The sequence below is a fragment of the Trichoderma citrinoviride genome (assembly GCF_003025115.1).
Source record: "Trichoderma citrinoviride strain TUCIM 6016 unplaced genomic scaffold BBK36scaffold_7, whole genome shotgun sequence".
NCBI classification, from domain to species: domain Eukaryota; kingdom Fungi; phylum Ascomycota; class Sordariomycetes; order Hypocreales; family Hypocreaceae; genus Trichoderma; species Trichoderma citrinoviride.
The window spans coordinates 190,457-215,322 of record NW_020194715.1 but is presented as its reverse complement, the minus strand read 5'-3'; the positions used below and the strand labels follow the sequence as shown (position 1 = coordinate 215,322).

The 24,866-nt window shown below is 55.9% G+C and overlaps 7 protein-coding genes across 7 annotated transcripts; 5 read left to right on the top strand and 2 right to left on the bottom strand.

The window, feature by feature from the left end:
* Positions 1 to 713: 713 nt before the first annotated feature.
* BBK36DRAFT_1135319 (FAD/NAD(P)-binding domain-containing protein) lies at positions 714 to 2,073 on the top strand (the record flags this gene model as incomplete). Its single annotated transcript, XM_024892600.1, has 2 exons — positions 714 to 1,054; positions 1,124 to 2,073. Coding segments are annotated over 2 exons (1,290 nt in total), but the record flags the coding sequence as incomplete, so codon positions are not given.
* Positions 2,074 to 2,261: 188 nt separating this feature from the next.
* On the bottom strand, positions 2,262 to 4,049 carry BBK36DRAFT_1119536 (amino acid transporter; the record flags this gene model as incomplete). Its single annotated transcript, XM_024890601.1, has 4 exons — positions 2,262 to 2,301; positions 2,366 to 2,515; positions 2,582 to 3,867; positions 3,948 to 4,049. 4 exons carry the CDS (start codon positions 4,047 to 4,049, stop codon positions 2,262 to 2,264), a joined length of 1,578 nt encoding a protein of 525 aa, XP_024749462.1.
* Positions 4,050 to 5,784: 1,735 nt separating this feature from the next.
* BBK36DRAFT_1159198 (hypothetical protein) lies at positions 5,785 to 9,571 on the bottom strand (the record flags this gene model as incomplete). Its single annotated transcript, XM_024894176.1, has 3 exons — positions 5,785 to 8,530; positions 8,584 to 9,294; positions 9,432 to 9,571. 3 exons carry the CDS (start codon positions 9,569 to 9,571, stop codon positions 5,785 to 5,787), a joined length of 3,597 nt encoding a protein of 1,198 aa, XP_024749461.1.
* A 387-nt stretch (positions 9,572 to 9,958) lies between these two features.
* Positions 9,959 to 10,659, top strand: BBK36DRAFT_168845 (hypothetical protein; the record flags this gene model as incomplete). Its single annotated transcript, XM_024897812.1, is given in 5 exon segments — positions 9,959 to 9,999; positions 10,011 to 10,076; positions 10,155 to 10,183; positions 10,197 to 10,594; positions 10,618 to 10,659. A coding segment is annotated over 1 exon segment (177 nt), but the record flags the coding sequence as incomplete, so codon positions are not given.
* A 1,031-nt stretch (positions 10,660 to 11,690) lies between these two features.
* On the top strand, positions 11,691 to 16,858 carry BBK36DRAFT_1119504 (hypothetical protein; the record flags this gene model as incomplete). The annotated part of the gene is made up of 3 exons (XM_024890596.1): positions 11,691 to 13,806; positions 13,894 to 15,081; positions 15,156 to 16,858. The coding sequence occupies 3 exons, from the start codon at positions 11,691 to 11,693 to the stop codon at positions 16,856 to 16,858; spliced, it is 5,007 nt and encodes a 1,668-aa protein (XP_024749459.1).
* Positions 16,859 to 18,014: 1,156 nt separating this feature from the next.
* BBK36DRAFT_1200154 (hypothetical protein) lies at positions 18,015 to 18,719 on the top strand (the record flags this gene model as incomplete). The annotated part of the gene is made up of 1 exon (XM_024897119.1): positions 18,015 to 18,719. A coding segment is annotated over one exon (569 nt), but the record flags the coding sequence as incomplete, so codon positions are not given.
* Positions 18,720 to 18,874: 155 nt separating this feature from the next.
* Positions 18,875 to 20,895, top strand: BBK36DRAFT_1119583 (hypothetical protein; the record flags this gene model as incomplete). Its single annotated transcript, XM_024890606.1, has 2 exons — positions 18,875 to 19,102; positions 19,249 to 20,895. The coding sequence occupies 2 exons, from the start codon at positions 18,875 to 18,877 to the stop codon at positions 20,893 to 20,895; spliced, it is 1,875 nt and encodes a 624-aa protein (XP_024749457.1).
* Between the last annotated feature and the right edge of the window lie 3,971 nt (positions 20,896 to 24,866).

The following is a 24,866-nucleotide window of genomic DNA, read 5'->3' as shown; positions in this document are numbered from 1 at the left end:
CTAGGTGATATGATGAGATGAAAGATGTGGATTGTAAAAGAGTGAGTGAGATTCCCATGTCATTGCTTGATTTGTCTGCGGTGGTGGTTTTTTGGATCAGGGATTCCCTTCGGCTAGGCTGGGCACATTGGGACGCAATCACATGCAAAAAGGCAGAATCATCGTCAACCCTCGTTTCCACATGCGGATCAATGAGTTCATCCAATGTGGGGAGCTTCAATCCTGCCGTGCGTGACGTCACAATCACGAGCCATTAATTCAAGGAACAACAACTATAAAAAAACAATGTCAGACAGAACGTCCAATTGCTCACTTCTCATTCATTACACAAACTCAATTCATTGAAGAATCCGAATTGGGATTGTGAGTTGGAAGGTATAAGAGAATAAACCTCACAATGGCTGAAGACTCAGGCCTGGTGTACGCCCTGCTGCACCCGCTGCTGTTCATATACCAGCTGTTCCAATGGATCGTTGATAAAGCCCTCTCGCCCAAGCCGCCCCGGAGAGTCGACGAGCTGACGAGGCCCAAGATTGGCATCATCGGAGCCGGCCTCACTGGTGTTGCGGCGGCGGCGCATTGTGTTGGGCATGGCTTTGACGTGACCATTTTCGAGGCCGGGCCGAGGGACAATCTGGGTGGCATCTGGAGTGTAAGTCATACATCGATTCATGCCAATCGATACAAAACAGCGAGCTAATGTATCTCTGCAGAGAGTCAACGACACATCCGGCCTGCAAATCCACAGCATCATGTACCGCTTCCACCCCTCCGTCCAATGGCAGGGCGGCTACCCCAACCGCAAGCAAATCGTCTCCCAGGTCGAGCAGCTCTGGAAGCGCTACAACCTCGACAAGAAGACCAAGTTCGGCGTCAAGGTCAAGGGCGTCAAGCAGGACGATCAAACCCGCTGGGTCATCAACAACGATCCCTCGCTCGGCCGCTTTGACGGGCTCATTGTCGCCATCGGGACGTGCGGCGAGCCCAAGATGCCGCACATCCAGGGCATGGAAAAGTACAAGGGCGAGATTTACCACTCTAGTGAATTGACTGGGTAAGTTAACCCATTTATACCACACAATATCAAGCCAGATCAAAAGGTCAGAATACTAACACCCTGCAGAAAGGACGCCAAGGACAAGCACATCGCCATCATCGGCGGCGGCGCCTCCGCCGTCGAAGCCCTCGAGTTCGCCTTCTCCGCCGGCGCCTCCAAGGTCTCCATCCTCTCGCGCTCCGACAAGTGGATCATCCCGCGCAACATGCTCGTCGACACGCTGCTCAGCCTCAACATCTTTGGCCAGGAGACGCTCTTCTCCTTCATCCCCGAGTTCCTGCTGCGCAAATTCTTCTACCGCGACCTCGAGGACCTCGCGCCCACGCACGACAAGGGCCTCTTCATGAGCACGCCCATGGTCAACTCGGCCGTCATGGACAAGCTGCGCGAGGGCCGGGCGGAGTGGATCCGGGGCGACATCCTGGGCTTCACGAGCCGCGGCGTCAAGGTGAACCGCCGGTCCAAGGGCGTGCCCAAGGGCGGCCCCGGCCACGAGGAGGTCGTCAAGGCGGACATTGTCGTCATGGCCACCGGCTTCAAGCGGCCGTCGCTGGCGATCCTGCCCGACGACTGCTTCCAGGAGCCGTACGGCCCGCCCAACTGGTACCTGCAGACGTTCCCGCCCGCGCACCCCTCCGTGTCGGCCATCAACGCGACGTTCGTCGAGGCCATTGGCACCGTCGGCAACTGGCACATTGGCATCTACACCCGCATCCTGCTCATGTTCCTCGTGGACCCGCTGACGCGCCCGAGCCGCTGGTGGATGGAGCGTTGGATCGACATGACGCGCACGCTCAAGCGCTTCAGCCCCACGGGGGCCTTTGACTTTTTCACGTACCTCGAGCTGGTCTGGTGGTTTGTGTTTTGCGTCGCGTTCAACCCGTTCCGCTGGAAGTGGGCGCTGTTTGTGTTTTTCGGGGTAGGCATCGGACTCCCGGATATGGTTGTCAGGACGGAGAAGAACTTTGTAAATGGGGAGGGATATAAGAACCGGGACGAGGGGGTGAGCTTTTAGGAGTTGGACGGAATGTGAGTGAGGATTTGTAGGAGAGAGGCTATTATGACCAGTATGATTCAAGAAAAGTGTAGATTCAAGCGTCTTCTACGACTTATATCCAATGATATACTACGACTTATATAGAATGTAAAGAGAATACAAGTACTTAGTCCATCACCAACCAAGCACATTTCAACTCTACCTTGTCTAGGAAAAGAGGCTGTTAAGAATCTTTTCAAATCCATTCCTGGACAGTCGTCAGCATACGCACACACACACATATATATACGAGTGAATGTAGAAAAACATACCTCGGCGGTGTAGGAATGTAGTTGTTCTGATACTCTTCAATCTCAGCCAAGTCCTTGACCAGATCAACCTCCTCGGGCTTCCGAATCTTCGTCTTCCTCACAACCTTGTACCCAAAGTACAGCACCGGGTAGACGAAAATCATGGCATACCTACAACCACACACAAGTCAGCATCAACATCACCACACACACACCCACAAGATTCATCACACTCACGAAAAGAGGAAATCAGCCACGTTCCACTGCCCAGGCAACGGCAAAAACACCGTATACCCCCCCACAAACGCCATCACAAACGTCCACGCGAGGCCATACCACGCCGCATACGGCATGAACCACGCCTTGTACGGCAGCGAATCACGACTGATACCCTGCACCCGGAGCGCCCGGTGGAAGCACAGGTACGAGACGCAGACGGCGCAAAAGTTGATGAGCTGCGAGGCCGTCACCAGCGACACGAACCAGTTGAGCACCACGGCCGAGCTGGACGACAGCTGCAGGAACGACAGCAGCGCAAAGAGCAGCACGAAGCCGACGCAGAAGACGGGCACGCCGGCCTTGGTGCACCGCGTCAGGAACCGCGGCGCCTTGCCCTCCAGCGCGAGGCCGTACAGTGATCGGGAGGCGCAGTAGACGTACGAGTTGCCTGCCGAAAAGGCCGCCGTCAGCACCGCGGCGTTGACAATGTGCGGCAGCACCTGGATGCCCAGGCGATTCATGGCCACGACGTACGGCGACGCGGCAGCCCCCGGCCTCGAGTCCGCAAATGCCGCCTTCAGCTCCGGGTCGTTGTACGGCACCAGGATTCCCACGCACAGTGACCCGAGGATGAAGAAGGCCGTCAGCCGGTAGAAGACGGCGTTGTACGCCCGCGGCATCACCACGCGTGGGTTCTCCGCCTCGCCGGCGGCCATGGAGACGTAGTCGGGCCCGGCAATGGTAAAGGCCGCCTGGATGAGGCACTGCAGAAAGCCCAGCCAGCGGCCGAGATCGCCCTCGTAGTAGAGCTCCGCGAATGAGCCCGGCTGCTTCCAGAAGCGGAAGCCGAAGCGATCGTGCTGCGGATTGCCGCCCAGCATGGCGACGACGGTGAAGACAATGAGGCCGACGATGAGCAGCACCTTGCCGATGGCCGCCCAGAACTCGGTCTCGCCGTACCATTTGACGGCCAGGACGTTGATAAGGGCGTACAGCACGATGACGATGGCAATCAGGGCGCCGGTGGGAATCGCGTCCGTCCAGTACCGGATGATGAAGTTGCACGCCGTCACCTCGAAGGGCACCAGTGCGGCCTCGAAGACGAAAAAGTTCCAGCCTGTGGCGAAGCCAAAGGCCTCGTCGACGTAGCGGCCCGCGAAGCGGATAAAGGGCGACGAGACGGGTAGGTAGGTGACCATCTCGGCCATGCAGAGCGTCACGGCCAGCACGACGGTGCACCAGAAGCTGAAGGCGATGAAGAGGCTGCCGGGGCCGCCGTTGAGCAGGCCTTGTCCGATTTGGACCTGGATGAGTTGTTCGTGATCAGTAAGATGTATGTGAGAATATGATATGAGATTGAGGAGGGAGAGGAGAGGGGACTTACATAGAGAACAGTGCCAATGGTGCCTCCAATGCCAATGAGCTGAATGTGTCTGGCCTTGAGCTGCCGGTGCGTCGTGTTCCGCTTCGAGTCGCCCGAGGACATGGAGATTCGGATCCCATCGAGTGATTCCGTTCGGTTTGCGGTGACGCCGCCCTTGTCGTTGCCAGAGTAGGCCGGAGGACCAGCGGGAGGAACCGTCATGGTTGCGGATTGCCGTGATTCCAGTCGTTCCCAACAACGATTGACCGGCCCGTTTATTGCGGTCAAAAGAGATCAACCCCCCGAGAACTCAATGGCCCGGGAAGGAGGTGGTGGTGATGATGAGGCTCACACAGAACCGTGTGCCCTCCAAGAGAGAGTACAGAGAGAGAGAGCAGCCGTATCAATACCGCGCTTTCTTTCCCCAAACTCTTTCAGCGGATGGACTTGAGAAGAAGAGAGAAGAACTCGACTACGAATTCCATTCGTCGCGACTTTTTACCTCCTCTTGATTCCGCTCTTGTTTGGTAGCAGCAGCTACGATTTTCGGTTGAAGCAGTGATGACGCGGATGTAGACAGAGAGTGTCGCACGAGAAACCGAAGTACACAGGGCACGAGAAGAGTGGGAAGACGAGAGAGTGAGACACACCGGCTTGGTATTTATTATCCACTTTGACCTCGATTTCTTTTGAGTACTAGAGCCGAGCCGAACTGCCTTGGACGGGGTAGTCGCATGTAGCCTCTGCGGGTCTCTTGTCATGGGCCGAGCAAAGGATCGTGGAGAAGCATTTATCATGAGAAGAAGGGAATCAGAAGCAAGACTCATCTTCTTCCTTTATTTCACTCGTTCTTCTGCATCCGGGCTCGAGGCTATGTCAAGTCATGTCTCTGCTTGTTTGAGACATGGACTCGCACGTCAAGCAAGTTTTCTGGTCCGCAATCATGTTTGGGGGAAGATCTAGATCACTCCGTCCCCCGCAATACCAATCCCGGCCTCTTATCCAAATCACCAGTAATCAAACTAATCTTCAGCTCCAATTCTTCCTTCATTGCACGAAGCTGATTCAAAAATCGAGAAAGAAAAGACGAGATGAGAGAAAAATCAGCAAATCGCGGGACAAAACCACCAGACTAATGCAACCCCCCAACCTCTAGCCCCCCTCGCTCATCTCCCCTCTTCACCAACTTGGGGAAATTCAGCACGAGCCAACGGAAACGCGTGGGGTTCAAAATAGTCCATGACAAGAAAGTAACATGCCATGGATGTAACCAAGGCAGCTAAAGCAGACACACATCAAGTCAATGACAGCTGACATCTTTCCCATCTCGTGCATTTGCAGACACGTATTACTAGTAGTATTCAAATCCATACACAGGGAAACGGGCCACCAATGATATGCGAGATTTAATAAGAACTCGCCAATGCCCTCACTCTTCCATGTCTCTAGAGTTATGGACAAGGGAACCATGCAGCCTCGGCTCAAGGGAATCTTCAAATGACATCACCCCGGTCCCGTATGCTTCTGCTCCAACGCTACCATCTGCCTTGGTTTCCACCGATTTTGACCGACTTTCACGGCATGTCAACATGAAAAGAGAATAAGAAAACTCTTGATAAGCATCTAGATACAGCGTACAATGCAGGCACACGGCCCGTCTCTCTCAACCCACACATAAGGTAGAATACACAAACAACAGTTTTGGTTTGCTGTCCCAGAACAAAGGAAAGCCCGGCTCATGCTGAGGGAATGAATACACACGGAAAACAAAACCATCCAACTTCATCTCGACTCAAGGAAAGATGGAAACAATATAGGGTATCGTCTAAGCACCGCTCCGCCCATCCGCATTGTCATCTTACAACTCGTCTCGGCCATGCTTCGCCGCGTCGGTTGCTTTGCTCGCCATGCTGCCCACCTTTTCACCCACTGATCCAGCAGCCGCGCTGGCTCCGCTCGCCATGCTGGCCACGTTTTGCGTCGCCGAGGCATAGGCCGCCTGCAGTCTTGACAGCACGCTCTCCGTAAAGGGCGGCTCCCGGCCAACAATCAGCTCAGACACCAGCTCGCTCACTGCTTCGTACTCGTTCGCGGCACCAGCCGACGCCGTCTCACCAGCCTTTCCGACGGCCGAAGTCGCACTCGCCACCGCCGCCTGTGCATTCGACGTCAGGCTGTCGTACCATCCAATGGCGGCCGGCGTTGGCTGGCCGTAAATCTCCAGGCTCAGCTGGCTCACGACCGTCCCCCACGTCTCACCAATGGCCAGTCCGGCGTTGTAAACCTGCTCCGTTGCCGCATTGTGCAAAGACGAAATCGACTCGTCCACAGCTTCGATGGCAGAAGCAACATTCTCCGTCGCCTTGGAGTAGACAGATTCGGCAGCCTGGCCAGCGGCAGAGGCCATTGAGATGGCAGAGTCAGTCAGCGCCTGAGGCGTCGGTGTTGGTGTGGCCGTGAGGGAGGACCATGCAGACGAAGCCGCAGAGATAAAGTTGTTGTAACGATCGTGCGCCAGGCCAACTCCGGCGTAATAGTTATACTTGGCCTGCTCGTAATACTTCTCGGCAGCATTGGTCGGGGTCGGGGTGGGTGTCGCCAGTCCCAGGGCAATCAAGGCGCTCTGATATTGAAGCTCGGCCCACAGCTTGCCCTCGTTCAGACGGTCTGCAGCAATGGATTCCACTCTGCTCCAGTGTGCCTGCGAAGGAGTCGCCTGCGTAGGAGTGGGTGTGCCATAGACTCCTGCTGAAGCGGCATCCGCAAACTCTTTGAGCCTCGAACTCGCCGCAGCCAATGCCTGGTCGTAAGCGGCCGAGACCGAGGAAAGGAGCTGGTTCTCTACAGCCGGTGTCGGAGTTCCACGGACCTGGGCCGAGATGATTGATACTGCCTTAGAATAGCGATCAGACGCGAGAGAAACAGCGCTAGAGTAGGCCGCCTCGGCAGCCTTGGACGCGCTGGAGAGGTAGTCATCATCACTGTCGTCGTCGTCCTCGTCCAGAACGATTTGCCGGCCAGGAACTACCTGAGCGGCCGCGCCGAGGAAAGATGCCTTGACGGTAGGGGCAGCCTTCTGAGTCGCCGTGTCTTGTGGCCACAGAGTCTCGTCGTCCTCTTCCAAGATCTCATCTTCTGATTCCAGCACGGCTTCGACCGTCTCATCGGGCTCGGATTCCAGTACAGCTTCCGTGGCAGGCTCAGTAGCAATCGATGCAGCCTCCGGAATTACTGGTGCGGACTCTTCGTCATGCTTGGCATCACCAGCGGGTTCCGGAACGTCGTCAGTCTGGCCGGCAAGTGGCTTCTGGCCTTCAGGGTGGGTGTCAGTCTGCTCCATAACATGTTCAAAAACGTCCGAGGTGGCATTGTCCTCCTGGGTCTCGCTTGATTCGACGCTCGACGACTGCTCATCAACAAAGGCATCGTCCTTGGTTTCATCGGCAGACTCGGGCTCCGAAGGCAGTACGGCCTCGTCGGTCTCCGTTGCCGCTGCTTCTTCTGAGACGGCCTCGAGCACGGCTCCCAAAACGGCGTCAGTAACCGGCTGAGACGAATCGTTAGCATCGCCACTCTCGACAGCTGCTTCTGGCGACTCTCCTGCTGTAGCATTGTCCTCTTCCTCTTGAGCTACCGGCTCGGTGACGTTGTCAGCCATAGTAGGGTTCTGTGCAGCCTCTGCTGCTCTTTCCATTGCTTCCGAATCAAAGTTGTCGCTGGAATCCTTCGCCGCCAGCTTCCACAGAGCTACTTGCTTGAGGCGAGCGAGCTCCTTGGCAGCAGCCGACGCAATCGTCATGCCCTCATCCTCGATCTGTGCAGAGGCATCCTGTGCCCGAAGAAGCGTAGGGTGGGTGACGATGAGCTGCTTCAGCTCCTCGGTCCACTCCGCCAGCGCCTGCTTCAGCTCGTGGTACTTGGCCCAGTCCTTGTATGTGACTCCCTCGGTCCAAGCCCACTTCATTCCGAGTTGCTGCAGTGCGAGATTCGTAGTCTCGTCGAGTATCTCAAAGTGCACATCGGCGGCTTTCAGGACCTCGGATTGCAAATTCTCATCGTACTCTTCGCGCCAGCTTCGGATATCTTGCGCGGCCGTCTTGATAGCTAGACCGGCACTTCGAACAGCGCCAATGATCTGCTCCTGGGCATCATCGAGCGCGCCGCGAGCGTGCTCGGCAACAATGCTGGAAATCTTGGTCTTGAGACGGTCGGTCTCTGCCTGGACCGTTGCTCGGAGCTTCTTGACCAGAGGCTTGCCGTAGCGGGCGATGTCCTCAGACATCCTGCGGCCCGCAATCTCCTCAATTCGGTCCTCCATATCGACAGCGCCTTCGTCGGCCTGGGCGGCAAACTTATTCTGCCACATCTCAAGGTCCTGCGCCACCATCTCACGAGCGGTTCTCCTTTGCTCCGTCTCGTTCTCCGCGGGGGCAGGGGGCTGTACAGGGTTCCAGTAGGATTCCGTCACCGGCTGCTTCTCAACGCTGGAGCTCGGGGTGGGAGCCTCAGACTGGAACGCTGCCGTGGTTGGCGCCGGCGTTCCCTGCGGCGACGGCTTGCTGAAGGACGAGTATCGGGGCGGCTCGGTGGTTGTTCTTCGTTTCCTATTCTACTGTTAGACGAGGCGAGATGGGAGCATTTACAAGATGGTACTGACGTAGTAGCAGAAGTCACATCAGGGAGCACCTTGGTTCTGGCGCGATTCTTGTATCGTTCCAAACGCTCACCGATGCGAACGAGCTGTGGCTCTACATTCTCAACATAGAGCATCCGGAGCTGCGGCCACACTGCTTTGTCGAGGAAGGCGTTCGTCTTTGCCCAGGTCCACTGGACAGCAGGCAGCGCGGTGCCGGTGGTGAAGCTCGAAGCGGCCGTGTAGCCTTGATGGGCATAGGGCTGCACCAGGCCATACGCCGGCAGCAGAACATCGTGGTACAGCTGAAGGGAACTGGTCCGACCGATCTCGTAGTAGGGCCCGAGGGCCTCGCCCGCACGCTCCAGGTGGGGAGCAATTGTTTGCTCGTACTGCTTCCGCGACAGCTCTCGCAGCTGTGCTACCTGGGGCTGGCCGTGCTTTTCCCACTGGGCCAGGGCTTGTTGCTGGCCCTTTTCCACCCAGGGAGCACCGTATTGGACGGCGTAGGTGCGCGCTGGCGTGAGGACGCGGGCGTCGACGGTTTCGTAGTAGGGCTTCGCAAAGTCCACATATGGCGCAGCGTATTGCTCGTAGTAAGGCAGCGTGTATGGGGCGATGGTCGCTTTCGCTTGGAAGTACGGCTTGCAGATGAAGGGAGAGTCCTGGTCGCACTCCTCGAGCGAGGAGGGGCAGCGGAAAAGAAGCGTGATAATGATGGCCCAGGTCGCGATTCTGTAGATGCAGTCATCAGCACGATTTATCCCCGCCCACGGCATGCTGCAGGACAGCGGAAAGAAGCGCATCGCTGCGTCGCAAGGGCCAGCAATTGAAGCCGGCAAAGGGCACAATAGGGAGATGCGGCAACTCACCTAGCAGCTACACCAAATACCCAGGCAAAGAGGCCCTGTCGCCTCGGCGAAGGCTGTTTCTTGGCCGTCGTCTGGCCATTCATCTTGCCGTTCACATGCGAGGAGCCGTTGCCCGGCTTCAGGCCGCTGGACTCGGCCATGAGAGAAAAGCCAGCTCTGTCAAAGTCGAACTGTGGTAAGAAGAAGTTAATAGTCAGGCAAAAGAAGAAGAGACGAAGTTCCGATGGTGAAGAGGGGCGAAAGAAGGGAAAGAGAAAAGTTGGAGAGGCAGAGAAAGTGAAGATGAGGCAGAAGAGGAAGAAAACAGATCATAGATAGCAAGGCTAGCGAGTGCCTACCATATTTCTAGTGGACTGGTGATGCAGCCTAGCGGGCAGCAGTTCAGTGGATGGGGGGCCGTCGTAAAGTAGCGGCAGGGTTTCTTGGCCCCAAAGATCGCGGTGGAGGTACTTCATCGGTACCGCGGGGCTGTTTCGAGTTCCGCGGCCAGGACCCACTGCGCCCAGGGAAGCTGAGCCTTGGAACCTGCAGCTGGAGGGGAATTTGGCTGTCGCAGGCGTGAGATTGAGGATCGCAGAGACGGACTGACGATGTTTCAGCGATGACGCGAAACGGGAGCGCTGGAGCCCTGCAGTTGCATCAGATGTATCAGGGGGGAGATGCCCGTGTGTCAGAGGTTGGACTACAGGTAAGTAAGCAGCTTCTGCCGGGCGCGAGCTTTGCATTATATAGCGATGGAGAGAGGCTGTGATGCTTCGACAGATCAAGCTGTGAATTACACCAACAGCGATCGGGGCACCACGCACCACGCAAACACCACGCCCGGCGATCGTCTTTGCCCTCGTCCTCGCACCCGCACACGTCATGGCGCTGGCCACAAGCTTGTTTTTGGCTGCCGTCGACATCGGCGATCAAGAAGCCTCGCATGCTTTGGAGACGTGCAAGAGGGCCGCTATTGGCCGCTAAGCTGTAGATCCGCCATCACTGGAGCGAGTTGGGTGGCCACCGAAGACAAGACCGAGTGTGTAGCTGAACGGGTAGATAAGCAATATGACGAGACTGATGGACCGAGTTGATGCAGTGGACGGACTACAGAGAGATTGAGTGTAGATGGAAGATGAGAGAAGCCCCATGTAGGTGATATCTTGCCAGTGCCTTGCATGGATCGAATCGCGGTTATGGATAGGACGACCCCAAGAATAGACTTTGTCAAGGAGCTGAGCAGCCTCGCCCCAATCAAGGCATCCAATGCATCCCACTCATCTGTCTGTGTAATGATCAAGGGCGATGCAGCTTTGATGCTCCAAGAGCCCGCATTGTTGGACGTGCACGCAGCACCACTGATGTAATGACCATGTCGGCCCCAATGTGGCAACTGGCGGTAATACGCTGTGCCACCTTGACAATTGCTGGTTCCAAGTGGCCACCAAAGGCACCAACACATTCAGAGACTCATTGTGTCTGACAGAGGCCTCTGATATCTGTCGATAGTACCCATGTCCTCAAGTTGACCGTCATACATGCCTTGCTTACATCAACGTCGCCCAGATACCCTAAAAGACTTCACCAATAATCACAGTATGTATACCGCATCTCGTCTATATCCTCTTCTTAGATAAAAAGGCCGCCTCTGTTATAGCACAGCCCTTCTTCTTCATCTCGCCTCGACCTCGAGCTCGACTATTGAAATGGCAAACACCTGCGTCTCCAACAGCGACTACCTCCGCAGTACGAGCGCAACCGCGTATCTCTTCCGCCACCGCCACGGTATCGATTAGTACCCGCACCCGCCTTATCGCGCCCTGCCACAGTACCTGCAATCGACCGCCACGCTTCACTCTCCCGCTAGTTTATCCGAAGTCCGCTCAACAACTCGCAACGCAACTTCGTCTCCCATCAAATCATTTCTTCTGCCTCGTGCACCAACTCCGCCTTCCATTCATTCATCCTCATTTCCCCCTTGCAGATTGCTGGCCAAAGCGTTGCAGCTCTCACGGGCATTGGCCTTCGCAGCTTCCAGTCTACACCCCCGACTTCTCTTCCCGTCTGCACCGAGCCGAGCTTCAAGATAGAGAGGGGCGGACACTTTTCCACAGCGTCAAGCTTCTTTACCTGCCCGACGACGAAAGGCGCACTCGCTCGACTGATGGTGTCGCCGACCTCCCTCCTTCGATAGCTCCCCCGCTGCGGGCATTGTCTCCATCTTCCTTCTGTTCTCTCCTCGCCTCTCGTCGCTCCTCGCAGCCTCCAGCGTCCACCATGGAGGCCGCCCCAGACGCCGGGCCCGCGGCCCAACATCGAGACTCGACTCGGCACGACGATGGCCTTGGCGCCGCGAACGAACCGGGCATTTCGATATGTCGTATATGTCGTGGAGAGGGTTCTCAGGCTGAGCCGCTCTTCTACCCGTGCAAGTGCAGCGGCAGCATCAAATACGTCCATCAGGACTGCCTGATGGAGTGGCTCTCGCACTCGCAGAAGAAGTACTGCGAGCTGTGTAAAACGCCCTTTCGATTCACCAAGCTGTACTCTCCAGACATGCCGCAGTCGCTCCCTGTGCACATCTTCGTCCAGCACATGGCCAAATACCTGCTACGCAACCTGCTGGTGTGGCTGCGGGCGGCTGTAGCCATCAGCGTCTGGGCCTTCTGGCTCCCCTACTTTATGAGAGCCTTCTGGTCGTTCATGTTCCGGATCAGTGACGAGGGCCTGGCTACCGGCTCCATCATGTCGCGCATAAGCGAGGCCAACAACACCTTGTCTACCATTCCATCATCAATCCTAGCCATTGGTACCTGTCCGGCCAGCCCTCTGCTCAATGCCACCACCACGTCGGTGGCTGAAGTCGAAGCCGTCGTCGGCCACCTCCAAGGCAAGGACGTTTCCGACTATCTCGTGCGGTTCTTCCTTGGCTCCTTCACATCCCCCTTGCTTGCCTCGGACGGCGACCCGGAACAGGTTGCCAACGCTTCTGCCGTATCAAGTTACGCCAGTCAATCCACCATCACCTCGACTCTCCTCGGCAATGTAGCATTCATTGGTAATCTCACTCGAAGCGCCAATCTAAACCGGGCTATTGTATCCGTGCTGGAAGGACAAGTCATCACGGTGTTGGTCATCATCTCCTTCATTCTCATCATCCTAGTTAGAGACTATGTTGTTCAGCAGCAGCCCGAAATCAACATGCGGGCTGCCTTTGCCGCTCCTGAAAATGAGTTCCCGCTTCCACCACCGCCGCCGCCGCCGGATGCTGCTCAGCCACAGCCCCTGCCGCCAAATCTAGACGCCGCAGGCTCGGACGATGAAACTCTGGAGGAGAACGAGCTGGTAGACGAACAAGCTTGGCGAGCGATTCCGACTGTCATGGTCGGCCCCGAAGACTCATTGACTCCGGGATCTTCGAACCAGTCGATGCTTGATCAGGACCATGAGCACGACCCTTTCCCCACGTCCAGTACCACATCAATGCAGAACGATCAGCTCAATTCGCACGCACAAGAGGGCGCCGATGATGGGGAAGTTGCGGAAGAGCGAGCCACCGTCGAGGACTATCTGCGCATCTACCGGCGCGCAAATGGCGACTTTTCAGAGATACTGCGAATCATTGAGGAAGAGGGCCTGCAGGAGAAGCTCAAGTACTGGGTTGAGGTTACTCGACGCTCCACCATGGATAGTGCCGAACGTGCCGCTGCTGATGAAGCTACAAGCGAACCTGCCGCGGACGGGGAAAGTCATCACGAGCACGACGCGGACTCAGATCATGAGACGCTCCAGTCGCCGGCCAATGGGAAAGGCAAAGAACCAGCTTGGTCTCCGACCCCGGCAGATGCCTTTGTCTCGGGCTCTTCATCCGCTGATCATTATGACGATGCATTCGCCGCTGTTGGCTCACGGCCTCGTTCAATGTCCGACGGGTTCCAGGAGCACCAGTCGGTCAACCCCTTGGCGAACAATTCATGGTCCTTTGACTTCCTGCCCCCGGATGCCCAGCATGAATCTCAGGGATCCTTGGACCAGGAGCAACCCGAGCATGATCTTACCTACGAGGAGGGGTCAAACCAGCCGGAGGACCACGACGACGACCACGACGAGGACAGCCATTTGAACAGGGAAAACTACAGGCGCCTTCCAGAAAGAGACACCTACCGACGGTTTCCCGAGCCACAGCGCCTCCCCGAGCCAGAAGCCTTCCCGCGCCATCCTCCCGATTTTGACGTCTATCACCGCCATCCAGCCGCGGATGCTGAACTCGACGGTCGACCGCCTCATATCGACGACGCCGCCGAAGAAGCCGCCATCAACGACCATGATGCCCCAGCCGCTGGTCTCATCAATAGAGTTGCTGATTTCATGTGGGGTAACTTGAATGAACAGGGTGCTAGAGGCGGCCCTGCTGCAGCTCCAGAGGCAGCCGTAGCCGCCGAGGGGGACGCCGCCCAACGAGCTGCTGGTGTTGGACAAGATGATGCCGCCGTGGACGATGGCTGGGTCGATGTTCCAGACGAAGCCAATGGTGAGGATGTGGACGGCATCGCTGCTGACGGAAATGCAGCGGCATTCGATGCCGAGGCAATCGACGACTTGGAAGACTTCGAAGGGGTCATGGAGTTGATTGGCATGCGTGGTCCCATCGCGGGTCTTTTCCAGAATGCCATCTTCTGCGCCATCATTGTTGCCGTGACCATCTTTGCTTGCATCTTCCTTCCCTACAACATAGGCCGCGTCTCCGTGTGGCTTCTCGCGAGCCCCACGCGGGTTGTGCGCATGCTCTTCGAGTTCTCCAAGCTGCTTCAAGACGTCACCTTCCTGGTCGGCGGACTGAGTTCCTGGTGCGGGCTCAACGTTGTCGACATGTTTGTATCTGTTATCGGTGGGTCTGCTAAGGCTCATGTCGTATCGGCCAGGAAGATATCATGGGCCCTCTGGACAGGTGCTGGTAGCAGACTGTCCAGGTCCCTCTTCCTCGAGTTTTTCCCCATGACGACCATGGAGATTCACAATTTTTCCGCAGTCAGCCACGAGGCCCTTAATACGGTCAAGGGCAACATCTTGTCGGTCTTCTCCAACATTGGCGACAGCTTCACTGCTGCCCGTGCCATGGGCTTTGCCAATATCGTGTACACGACTTTCACGGCACTGAATGAGATGGTTCGAAAGTGTGCGCTCTTGGCTACAAAACCCAACCTTTGGGTGATTGACCTGAGCATGCCTGAAAAGTGGCCGGCGGCCGATCCGCAGTTGACACACTGGTCGAGCCTAGACAGGTTCTGGGCGATTCTCGCCGGCTACGCCACTGTCTTTCTGATTGGTGCGTTGTACCTGAAAAAGGGCAGTCCATTTTCGAGAAGCGCGACGATTCATGCTTGGGAGGCGGGCGTCATCGATTTTCTTCAGCAGGCCAGCGGAATTATCAAGGTGATTCTCATCATCAGCATCGAGATGCTCGTCTTCCCTCTCTACTGCGGCCTGCTTCTCGACGTAGCCCTCCTGCCGCTCTTCGAGGATGCCACACTGACGAGCCGGATCATGTTCACCTGCAAGTATCCGTTGACATCAGTGTTTGTCCACTGGTTCGTAGGTACCGGCTACATGTTTCACTTTGCTCTATTCGTTTCCATGTGCCGGAAGATTATGCGGCCAGGTGTCTTGTGTAAGTTATTGCTACCCCCGGTTTATAGACGTGCCCGTATCATATCAAGCTTCTGACACTCGGTATTCTCACAGACTTCATCCGAGATCCTGACGATCCCGAGTTTCACCCCGTCCGCGACGTACTCGAGAGGAACCTCACAACGCAGCTGAGGAAGATTCTCTTCTCCGCGTTCGTTTATGGAGCGCTTGTGATTGTGTGTCTCGGCGGCGTTGTCTGGGGCTTGTCGTTTGCCATGCCAGGCGTGCTGCCCATCCATTATTCATCAAACGAACCTGTCTTGGAATTCCCCATCGACCTCCTCTTTTACAACTTCCTCATGCCGCTTGTGGTCAAGTTCTTCAGGCCTAGCGACGCGCTGCACACCATGTACACGTGGTGGTTCCGCAAGTGCGCGCGAGGTCTGAGGCTCACATACTTCCTCTTTGGAGAGAGAAAAATTGACGAGGAGGGAACCCTACGTCTGCGCCCCGGCGCCGAGGATACCAGGCTTTTGAAGTCGTCATACTTGCTCGAGCTCGGAGAAGGGGACGTGGTCGTGCCAAAGACGTGGCGGGATACTTTTGAAGGGGGCCATCTGAAGCCAAATACGGTCATGAACTCGGAGCAAAGAAGAGAGCTGCGCCGCAGAAAGGCTCGGCTCGTCGAGTCCCAGCAGCTCATTAAGGATGGTCAGTTTGTCCGCGCTCCCGCCTCCGACAGGATCAAGATCCCCAAGGGGCAGCGGGTGTTCCTGACCGTGAGCGAGCGCAACCACCGACGGGACGGCCGCCAGGATGACGATGTCTATTCCACGAACCAGTACCTGATGGTCTACGTGCCTCCCTACTTCCGCGCAAGGGTGCTCCTGTTCATCTTCTTCATCTGGCTGTTTGCCTCGGTTACCGGCGTGGGATTTACCATCATTCCCCTCATTCTGGGCAGGCGAATCTTCAAGCTGCTGATACCAAGCTACGTCAGAACAAATGACATCTACGCCTTTAGCATCGGAGTCTACCTGCTCGGCTCGGCTGCCTACTTTGCATTCCACTACCCCATGATCAAGAAGACAGTCCGGAGATGGGTGCGGCAAGCACGACGCGACGTGGCTGACGGCAGAGCCTGGAGACGGGGCACGGCCATGGGCGTCCGAGTGGCCAAGATATCCTATGCCTACTTTATCCTGGTGATTGTGTTCCCGCTGCTTACGTCGACACTGATGGAGCTCTATGTCACCATCCCTCTCCACACGTACATGTATCCTCCAAAGGCTATCTCGACTGCTCTGGAGGGCGAGGCAGTGGAACGCCACACGGTGCGCGTCATTCAATCATGGGTGCTGGGACTGCTCTATCTGAAGCTGGGGAGCCAGATGATCACGTCGCTGTTTCCAGACAGCCGAGCCGCAAGGGCAGTCCGATCCATCATGCGCCGCGGGTGGATGCGTCCCGACGTACGTCTCCTGACGCGAGCCTTTGTGATCCCAGGCTTGCTGGCGTTCTGCGTGGCCGTCTTCGGGCCGCCCATGGTGGCAGGATTCGTGATCAGGCACGGCGGCCTTGCTGGAGGCTCCCCGGCCGACGATGCGGCCGAGGCGGTAAGGATGGCGGTGATATACAGGCAATCGTATCCCGTGGCAGCGTTTGCGGCCATGCTTGCCAAACACGCAATCGGTCTTGTCAAGGTGACGAACCGGTGGGCGGCGGGCGTTAGGGATGAGGCGTACCTGATCGGTGAACGACTGCACAACTTTGGATCCAGGGCATCCGGCACAAAGAGAGTCAGGGCCCAGGGGTAGATTGAGCAGTGAAGAGGGGCTGCCTTGGTGAACGCTTCGCCGAGCATACATATAGCAAGATACCTACCCACCTGCCTACCTGGTATTATATCTTTGCGTGAGGACAAGGCCGAGCGCTGTAGGTAAAAGTTTACAAAGAGATGAATGAAAGCGATCTTGAATGATGTTGAACCCTTTGTGTGAGTATTGTTTTGTATGTACTTTCACGGCAGCATGCGAGAACGAAGACCACCTACCCTGGAGTGTAGTAGTGATTAGACGAGGCTGCATTTTTAGTTGAAAAAATCTATATAGGGTATGGATCACAATAGGACGAAGATAGAATTCGTCCACAGCATAAGATGAATGAGCAATCTTCCCAGATATGTCACCACTAGCAGCAACATCCACCACCAGAAACTCATAGAGGTGCTCGTTGGGTACCAAAGGTGTGCTAGTCATGGGGTTTGGGTCGTCACCGGGGCTGCGAAATGATTACATTCCGGCGAATCAAGCTCCCAGAAACGATCTGACGTACGTACAGCTTCAGGTACAGATACAGCGACCTCGTCCATACTGTACCTTATCTTACGGGCACATGCACAAGAGGCATCATCTGCTTACAGTACGAGGTACACACATGGCGATAATTACCTGCAGCGCCTTTGGTCCAATCAGAGGAGGAGATGCCGCATGCATGGATGCGCTGGCAGCATGTCCGCCTTTTGGCTCAGCGACGCCTGCGATGCACCCCGAATTACGAAATACGGAGAGCAGCAGCTGGAGGCGGGCGGTACCGGTACCTGAACCTGTGGGCGAACGTGCCGGGCTGGTTCCATTTGATGTCACCTGCAGCCGCTGTCAGTGGCCAGCGGCGGTGCACCACGTGACCCCCCAGGGGACCGTGCCGCTGTAGCTGCAGCGCCCCAGCCGCTGCAATTTGCTGCTCAGCAGCTTCAGCGTCCTGGCCTTGCCCGTCCAGGCCCAGTTCAGGCTGTTGCCCATGGCTGCCACCTGAGGCTAGCCCGCAAGCGGCATAGCGCCGCCTGCCGGTCGCCAAATCTGATGCAGCCCAAAGGGGAGTTTGTCGCATCAACTCGTCACGGGCCAGCAGAAACATGCAACTTGCACCTCCTCGAGAGCCTCCCGCATTCCGACTCGACTTGGAACGGGCTCAGCGACAGGCAAGGTCTCCGTACTGCCTCTTCTCGCCGAAGAAATAATAGCAAGAATAACGGAACACGGAATACTCGACATCATATCCACCGGCTACCGCGGCGCCTCGGATCCCCTGGCGGCCAGGAAAACAGCGACGCCGCGCGCTCGCGAAATTTGACTCGTTGCCGCGGCTCCTGCTTTTTCTGGCTTCAATCCGCATCGAACATCAAGCGCATACACAGCGGCCTCTCTGGCTGTTTGTCTACTTGCGATATTGCTGTGAGCTTGGGGCCTGTTTCAGCTTCCTCGGTGAGCGCAACCGAATCGGGCGCCTGGACGGGCTGCAAGGCGGTGGAACTGACAGGCGACGGTGAAAGGCATCCAGCGACAAACGGGGCCTCCCGTTACCGCCAACAGCTTTCGCACGACGGATTCCGATCGTGCATCTCTGCATCTCTGCGACTTCATCCTCGTACATCCTCTCCAAGACGACGCTCTCGTTTTCTCCGTCTCTCTTTCTTTCCGCTGGTTAGCTCCAGCTTTGAGCTCAGCTTGACTCGCCGGCACTCCGACGATTACTTTCCTTAACGATCCACGATCAACCACCGCCACTAGCCAGTGTTTCCTTTTGTCTCTTGTTTCAACAGATACTCACGAATTGCGCCCGACAACCCGTCGCGTCTTGACATTATAGCGATATATCGAGCCGCATCATAACGATTCATTCACTATCAATTTTCCTTACTTTTTTCTGTCGTCTAACTTTACCATCTTACGTCGCACAACAACCCATGCCCACACCGCCCTTCACAACGAGAGAGGAAACGAACAACGAGAAGCAACGACTGCACCCAGCTCACACATAGCTTCCGATCCGCCATGGCCGAACCACCGTCGTCCCCTCCCAGCGAGGCTGCCGGTCCCGAGGACGCCCTTGCCTGGTACAAGGCGCAATACGAGCTCTTGGAGTCTGAGCTGGCCGAGTTCCGAGAGTCCAGTCGGGAATTGGAGCAGGAACTCGAAAAGGACATTGAGCGAGCAGAAAAGCAGGAGAGAATTCTCAAAGAGAAGGCGGACGCGCTCCGATTTGAAGTCGAGGAGTGGAAGGTAAGTCGGGATTGCGCTCTTTTATACACTCTTGATACTATTGGGAGGGGTCCGGTGATCAATCTCTGGCCCCCTTCATATTACGCTTGCGACGACTTTTGCATTTCGGCTACGGTGGCTAATCTGTTTCTCTTCCCATCTTCCAGAGGAAATACAAAGACTCAAAGGCAGAAACCATCGCTGCGCAGGCCTCACTAGAGAAAGAAATTACCACACTACGCGAGGCGAACCGCACGTTGACTCTGAAGCTGAGAGACTCCGAGGTCGCCAACGATGATTTCGAACGTCAGGCGCGAAACACCACGTCGTCGCTTGAGGACATGGAGTCCAAGTTCAACCAGGCCGTCGAACGAGGCGTCTTGATGGAGGAGGAGATTCGGATGGGCGAGCAGGAGCGAGAGGCGCTGCGCATCGAGTCGCAACGGTTGCGGGAGGAGCTGTCGGAGCTCAAGATCGAGGCCGAGCTGATGCAGGACAAGGTCAAGAAGTACGAATCACGACACTCGACCATCTCGTCCGACATTTCGCTTCTCGGATCCCCCACCTTTGACAAGAACGCGGATGTCTCCGTCGACTCGGCCGCCAGCTCGCCCCTCATCACCACACCCCCCGAGATCACCAAGTCGCTGGGCGAACCGACGGCGGAGCTGCTGGATCCGCCATCGCCGCCAATGTCGGATGCCTCGGCGCAGATGTCGAGAGGACCCGCACGGATCCGGACCCCGAACCCTGCCCCGATGCGCCGCACGAGGTTGCCGTCGGTGGACGCGGGCTCAAGAGCTCGTGGAACCACTTCTGCGACGGGTACGCGGGTGGTTACTGGTGGCCGTCCGTCCATCAGCAGCATCGGCAGCATCAACGGTGCCAGCGGCGGCAACGGCGGCGGCGCACCTCTGCGGACACCGGGACACCGATCAACTGTGTCGCGCAACAGCAACTACAAAATCCCCGCGTCAAACTCGCTGTCGCACATCCGCCTGCTCACAGCGCAGATGCAGCGGCTCGAGGCCAGAGTGCACTCGGTACGCTCCAAGCTCCCGGCGCCGGGCAGCGGCGGCAGCACTCCGCCTCGCCCGGTTTCGCGACCCCCGGTGCTTGCTGCACCTCCCAGCGCGCCGACGTCGCTTGCCGTCCGGTCGCGCAAGCGAGCCACCACGCAGTCAACGGTGTCGACGACGTTTACTGGAGATGACTTGACGCCCACTAGCAGCTATGCTTCGTCATCGAGAACCAGCCACACGCCTCGGCTAAGCACGTCGGGCGTTAGCAAGCTCTCGTTTGGCACGCAGTCCAACGGCCGGGGGACCGAATCGGAGACCAGCCGACCTGTTTCGCGTGCCAGCCACACCTCTTACGGAAGGCCGCCATCTCGCAACGAATTGCCGCCTCCACCGCGGCCAATGTCGCGAAGCTCCTTGTCGGCAGGGACTCGAACTCCCCTTGGCCGGCCAGCGACCTCTTTCGGTAACTCTGTACGCGGGCACTCTGGCAGTGTGAGCGGCGTCGACCTGCTTGGGGAGGACTACGAACCCGCGTACCGCACGCCTAGTAGGCGAGGCACCTTTTCCACCAGATATGACCTGGGAGCAGGCATCAGTGGCATCCCGACGCCGGGCAGTAGCATTCCCATGCCGGGCAGCGGGATCCCGGCCCCCGGCTTGAGGCGCCAGAGCGTGAGCAGGAGAGTCAGCGTTAGCAACGGCAGCTCCAACAGCGGCGGCGTGCCTATCCGATCGGGGCGCGTCAGCACGACTGGGTTCCGAAAACTGGGCGATTTGGGAGAGACTTATTGAGCTCTCACGTCGAGACTGCGCGGCCCGCAATGGTTTCCGCGATCTTACTTCTTTTATCCTAATCTTTTTGTCCTTCCTTCTTTACTCTTACGCTTTTTCCCAACTCGAGTTCTCGCTTTGCGGTTCAATTGTTTGTCTGTATTTTGGGAAAGGGTGCATTTTGGTCGCTGTGCCACATCGGCATCATCGAGGCGAACAAGGTGTTGATGATGATTACGGGCACGTTTTTATTGCTTCAATGCAGGGTTGGTTGTGATTTGCCCTTTTGCGTCCGATTGACCTATTCTTTCTCTTAACCACATTTCCTTGTTCTTTTCTTTTTCTGTTGGTTTTTGGTACCTTTTTTTTTTTCTCTCCAAGTTTATTATACCTCGACCCTTTTCGTCCTGATAGTCTGAGATGCAGGCGGAGGGGTCTTGTTCTTGGCACTACTTGACTACACGCACAACATGGAATTTATGAAGAGATGGTACGGGCTGAGCTCGACAAAGACTAGGCATAAGTTTCTATAGAATGCTTTTTCATTTGTTCTTATTGAGGATTGGATTGGAGGGGGATATTGAGAGAGGGGGGATGAAAGATGGAGGGAAGCAAAGGGAGGATAGCAGCAGATATCAAGATAGTATTGATACAAAAAATTGATACAATGTTTTACCTCCTTTTATTGACTTGCTTGGTGCATTTTGAGAGGCGGGCGACGAGGTGTTATGTCGCTGGTTGGGAATGTAGGTTGATGAGACGAGAGGGAGATGGGGTCGGATTGCCGAAAGAGGTTCGGCCCGGGATGGGGCATGTATTTGTAGTAGTAGAGATGACGAGCCCAGGGATCTGGATCGGGCTTTATGTGATTCCTAGGGTCTTGAGATTCTCGTTCGTATGTACTGATGGCTCCCAGGTGTATGTACGGATAGATTTAACCTGGGCACTTGTAGGGTAGAAGGGGAGGATCTGGGTGTATGAGGGCATTGAAATGGGCTAGTATCGCGAGATGGAGATCTCCAGCTGTGTATTACTGTTGGGAACCAAAGCCTTGGAGCGATGCAACGGCGAGCAGTTCCTGGCTCTAAGAGGGTGGGTAACGCTGTTACCTGCACACCTCACATTGCAGGACATTGGATGGATGGACGTATCCGCTCATAGCCGGTTGCGTCCTACGGAGTACGGAGTTTCTTGAGGTTGAAGGGAAGACGGGAGGAAGTCGGGTTCACTCACACCCCCCATACTTGTTTAGGTTAAGCCACAGCAAACTGTATTTATCCAACCTTGGTAATAGGTTATTGGATGGACAAATCACGTTGACTGTAAAAATAAGCAACAGACGTAACACATCGATACTGTTTGAGGATATGGAAGAAAACGAAGGGAAAACGAAAGGAACAATAAAGCGGGAGCCACGGAGGCCGTGAGTCTGCAAGGGAGGAAAGGATGAGTGCTAAAAAAAGCTGGGAGCTAGATTCCGGCCGGTGTATTGTGTGGGAAAATATGATTGGCTGGAATGAGGAGGGAGGGGAGGGGGGCGTTCTCCAGTTTGGGGTGAATTGTTGGGGTGTGAGGATTTTTCTTCGTTTTCGTTGCCGTTTTTCTTGTTTTTGGCTTGATGAGTGAGTGAATGCCCGTGTATGAAGACTTGAACGAGTATCCGGATGTTTTTGGTTTGGGCGTCGGCGGATTTACGTCTGCTTCAATATGAACCGAGTGTGAATATGCGTATTACGTGAGTGCCTGGAGGATTTTATGTCCCTTGAAAGAACGTTCTCAAGGGAAGAAGACCTCGAGTTACACCGTAAGGTAGAAGAAAAAGATCACCGGCTATGATACAACATTTGCTAAGACGAGCCGGTCTGATGCACCCGTTCCCCCGAGCGTTACGGAGCCTTTTTTAGTATGGAAAACGAAAAGAAGCGACAGAAGGCAAAGCAACCAAGGCAATCTAGAAAAGCAAGGCGGGCAGATCCATATACCTACATTATTAGTCTAACGTGGACAAAGCGGTTGGGTGGAACTCAACAATTGGGGGGCCCAGAAAAAAAAAGTGAAGGCGATGGGAAAATGATGGGGTGGAGGGGATGAGAGTTTGTGATACTACTTGGTTATGCTATGGCGAAGGGGTGTTGTAGTGAGGTATTACTTAGTAGTGGCATTGGCTTTTTGGTACTACGGCCGATACGCGGATGTTCAGGTGGAAGTTGATTTGATGGGTTTTGTTGGCTTGGTGACGTTTATGAGGGGTGCGGTTTGTGGTGTTTTTCGTGGTGGTGATGCGGATGGAGATGGAGATGCGACGCGACGTTATCTTGCATCTCGTTGGATATCCTATCGATACAATGGTAACAAGATTGGCCGCTGCTAGTCGAGCCGTGGCTACGCGTATTTCGACGTAAGAAGCATCGATATCCTGACCAATTCTACTGAAGCATCTCGCACACCAATCTGCATCTTGTTGATAATGGTTTATCCCCTTCTGCTCATTCGCCTCTAGCACGGGAGACTAACACGGAATCTCAGGTCTCGGAGGTGGGGCTGCAGATGTTTAATTTTGTTACGAACGAGGAACATGGGATTCAGTTACTATGACCCCCTTGACTCTTGATTCAAGCAGGTTTTTGCCATGTTCTGTCTCTTCTTCGGGGCTTATCGTGTTGATGCCGTTGAGATAGTCTGGGCACCGCACTGCGTTCGCCGGTCCGCGGGGCCCGAGAGATGGGACTCGGTACTCCGTACTATCGTTGCGATACGCTCCATATGAGCATCATACTTGGGCTCAGCTTGCACAGGCGAAATGAGCTCGGGCCGGGCTCCATGCTGGGGATGTACGATGAATGACGCAGTGCCCGTCTGTCGTTGAACCTGTACCTGGATGGGTGGACGAGGAGTTGCAATAGTTCAGCTGTGGCGCTGCGTCTTGGCTGCGGTGCCAACATGTCTTGGGCTTCGTCTGGACTTGTAATACTCCGTATCGATCGGGGGTCAGCTGGGAATCGTCACAAAGCAAAGAGGTCACAAGTAAAAGACGAGCACAACTCCGTCTCGCTCCTCCGCATCCCAGATCCGACCCTAGATCCTCCGATGTTTCTGGCGTCCACGCGCGCCGTATGCACCGTAAGCAAGGGTCGAAAGAGGTGTCAGATAGTGTACCGGCCATTCCTGGATTTGATCGTGCTTCCACCCGTCAGCCCGTTTGCGGCCGGATTGCATGTATTCTGCTGATGGCTGCTATAAGCCTATTTGGAGATGCGTCGTCCGTAAGGTGAACCCAAAGACGAAGACGTCTGAAGTAGACGGTGGCTAACGGAGGAGGTGTCGTTTGTTGATTCGCAGCTGGTTTGGCGCAAAATGATCGATCGATTCCCGGCAGATGGAACGGGGTCTTAGATCGCCAGTGGTTGCATCAAGCGTCAGGCGTGTGTTGATATCACCCCAACCTTTTTTTTCCGCACGTAATACGGATGCACAGCAGCGCCCACCCGGCAGGATCCTCAGGCTCTTGTTTGCATGATCCCCAGCTGCTGCTTCATCAAAAACCAACCCAGTATTACTCTGTATCATCTCCGTCTTCTGTCTTCATCCCGCCTGCTTCATCTCTCTCGTCATCAAATCGATGCCCAAACTGAGGCTACCCTCATCCGTCCAGCCTCGTCCCCACCCCGCTAAACTCAATGGCAGCGAGACAACCCGCCCGCCGACCCCAACAGATCTCGTTAGCTGCCTGGCACCCACCGTCCATCCCCTGTGCAGCCTGTGCAGCCACTGGAGCCCACCGCCTACAGGGGGGCTTGAGGGAGCCACAGGGCCGCTAACGCTGCTCCCAGGCCCCGTAGCTGCGCCTAAGCCCGCCCGAAAAAGCTTCTCGCACACCCCCAGACCCCTGCCCGTACCTGTGTGTGTAAGTAGTACCTTACGTACCTTGTACTGACCTCTGCGTGTGTGCGTGTGTCTGGCTCCCTTGCCCCTCGTCGATCGTCGCTGGGCGG